This window comes from Nicotiana tabacum, chromosome 18 (assembly GCF_000715075.1).
Source record: "Nicotiana tabacum cultivar K326 chromosome 18, ASM71507v2, whole genome shotgun sequence".
In the NCBI taxonomy this organism is placed as follows: domain Eukaryota; kingdom Viridiplantae; phylum Streptophyta; class Magnoliopsida; order Solanales; family Solanaceae; genus Nicotiana; species Nicotiana tabacum.
The window spans coordinates 154710434-154712605 of record NC_134097.1 but is presented as its reverse complement, the minus strand read 5'-3'; the positions used below and the strand labels follow the sequence as shown (position 1 = coordinate 154712605).

General features: G+C 34.1%; 1 protein-coding gene across 1 annotated transcript; it reads left to right on the top strand.

Annotated features, from left to right (window-relative positions):
• Positions 1–1042: 1042 nt before the first annotated feature.
• On the top strand, positions 1043–1673 carry LOC107802977 (uncharacterized). Its single transcript, XM_016626564.1, has 3 exons — positions 1043–1166; positions 1249–1367; positions 1497–1673. The coding sequence occupies exons 1-3, from the start codon at positions 1043–1045 to the stop codon at positions 1671–1673; spliced, it is 420 nt and encodes a 139-aa protein (XP_016482050.1).
• The last annotated feature ends 499 nt before the right edge of the window (positions 1674–2172 follow it).

Genomic DNA, 2172 nt, shown 5'->3' with positions numbered 1-2172 from the left:
GTGACATTTGAGCAGAACAATGCGTCTAAGGAGGAATTCTCCAATTAATGGTTTGCTTAGTAACATAAATCCTTTCTGACAAAACATGGATGTCATATTATTATTGTGTTACTTCAAGCCTAGTAACGGAGATTGCCTACACACTAGTTTTGAAGTAGGGGCGTTTGTAGGCATATAAATTTTATTGAATTAAATTCATAAAATAATTTGGAATATATTTAAAATTCAAGATATATTAGTCCAAATAACTATTATGGGCTTGTTGTAAAACCTAGAGTTAATGTGGATGTCCACTACCCCCACTATTTTTACCCATGATGTAAATAACCTCCCACTACTCATCACCATTATGATTGTAACTCCCACACCTCCATAACCCCTCCCCATGATCTCAATTGTTAATGTCATGTTTAAGACAATCACCTTCTATGTAATAGTATAAATAGATGCATGAAATGTCATATGGGATACACTTGAACACTTGATGAAATAAGAAAGCAATCTCTTCTTCTCTTCTTCTACTTATCTTCTTGTTTTATATTGTTACTTTGAGCTACATTTCTTGATACGTTATCAGCACGAAGTTGAGCTTTTTTGTTGTCCGGGTATATTTGTTCATTTTGTTTTCTTCGTTGTATATTTTGATTTCATGATTAGTGTCTTTCATATGCAGTTTTATAATTTCTCACATCTCTAGATATATGTAAAAACTAAAGAATTCTATGTTTCTTTATTTTAAATTATTTGCATGATTGTCATGGAAAAGTTGCTAATTTTCATGTTAATAGAATTAATTGAAAGAAGAATACTTGTTTTATGTTGTTCAACATTTGAAATTGTGTTAAAGTTAGAAAACATTTTTGTTCTATAGTTAACATCAAAGATATACTAATAATTTGAAGAATAAAATAGTATTCTTTTCTATGGAATTGTCACTTTAGTATATATAGATCACAAATTTGATATTATGTCAATTTTTATGATTCTTTACGCTATTATCCTAATGATTTCTAATTATTTATTATCTTTGATAGTTTTTACTATGTCGAATTTGTCAAAGCTTGAGTTTGTAACACTTGACATTTCTAGAAAGAATTACCTATCATGGGTTCTTGATGCTGAGATTCACTTAGCTGCTAAAGGCCTTGGTGACACCATTACTCAGGGTAATGAGGCATCAAGCCAGGACAAAGCGAAGGCCATGATTTTCCTTCGTCATCATTTGGACGAAAGTTGAATATTTGACAGTGAAAGATCCACTTGAATTGTGGACTGGCATGAAGGAAAGGTATGATCACCTTAAGGCTACAGTATTTCCAAGGGCTCAATATGAGTGGATGCACTTACGGTTGCAAGATTTTAAGACCGTAAGTGAATATAACTCTGTTGTATTTCGAATAACTTTCCTATTAAAATTATGTGGGGATGTTATGAATGATGAGGATTTGTTGGAAAAGACTCTTACAATTTTTCATGCCTCAAATATGGTATTATAGCAGCAATACCGTGAAAGGGGTTTTAAAAAGTATTCTGAATTGATCTCATGCCTTCTGGTGGCTGAGCAACATAATACCCTTTTGCTGAAAATTCATGAAGCTCGTCCCACAGGGTCAGCTTTACTTCCTAAAGCGAATATGGCAGCTAGACGTGATAAGTCTGGAAAAATAGAATAATAATCATGGCCATATGAATATACGTGGGCATGGCAATGATAAGAGACGATATGATAGTCGTCATCGTGGTGGTCATGGCAAACGAGAGAACAATATGGGTTCTCAAAACAATCCTTCAAGAGGCAAAAGCGGTAACTGCCACCGCTGTGGCATGAAAGGTCATTGGAATATTGAATGTCGTGAACCTGAGCATTTTGTCAGGCTTTATCAAAACTTCATCAAAAGAAAGGTAATTAATGTTGGAGCATCTTCTGTTAATGCCCCAATGGAGTCTCACTTGACCTTTCAGAATGATTTTGAGGCAGGGCCTTCAAACAAAAATGATGACAATGCCGAGGCAAATCTTGCTTTGAATCAATAATTAAGAACAAGCCTCTGTCAGGATAAACTTTATAGTATCAATATTTCACTACAAAAAAACTGGATTTAGCTATGAACGTCGTCGCTAATCTTTCGCTAAATCGCCCGTAGTCGTAGCTAGCAGAATTTCTTGATAATT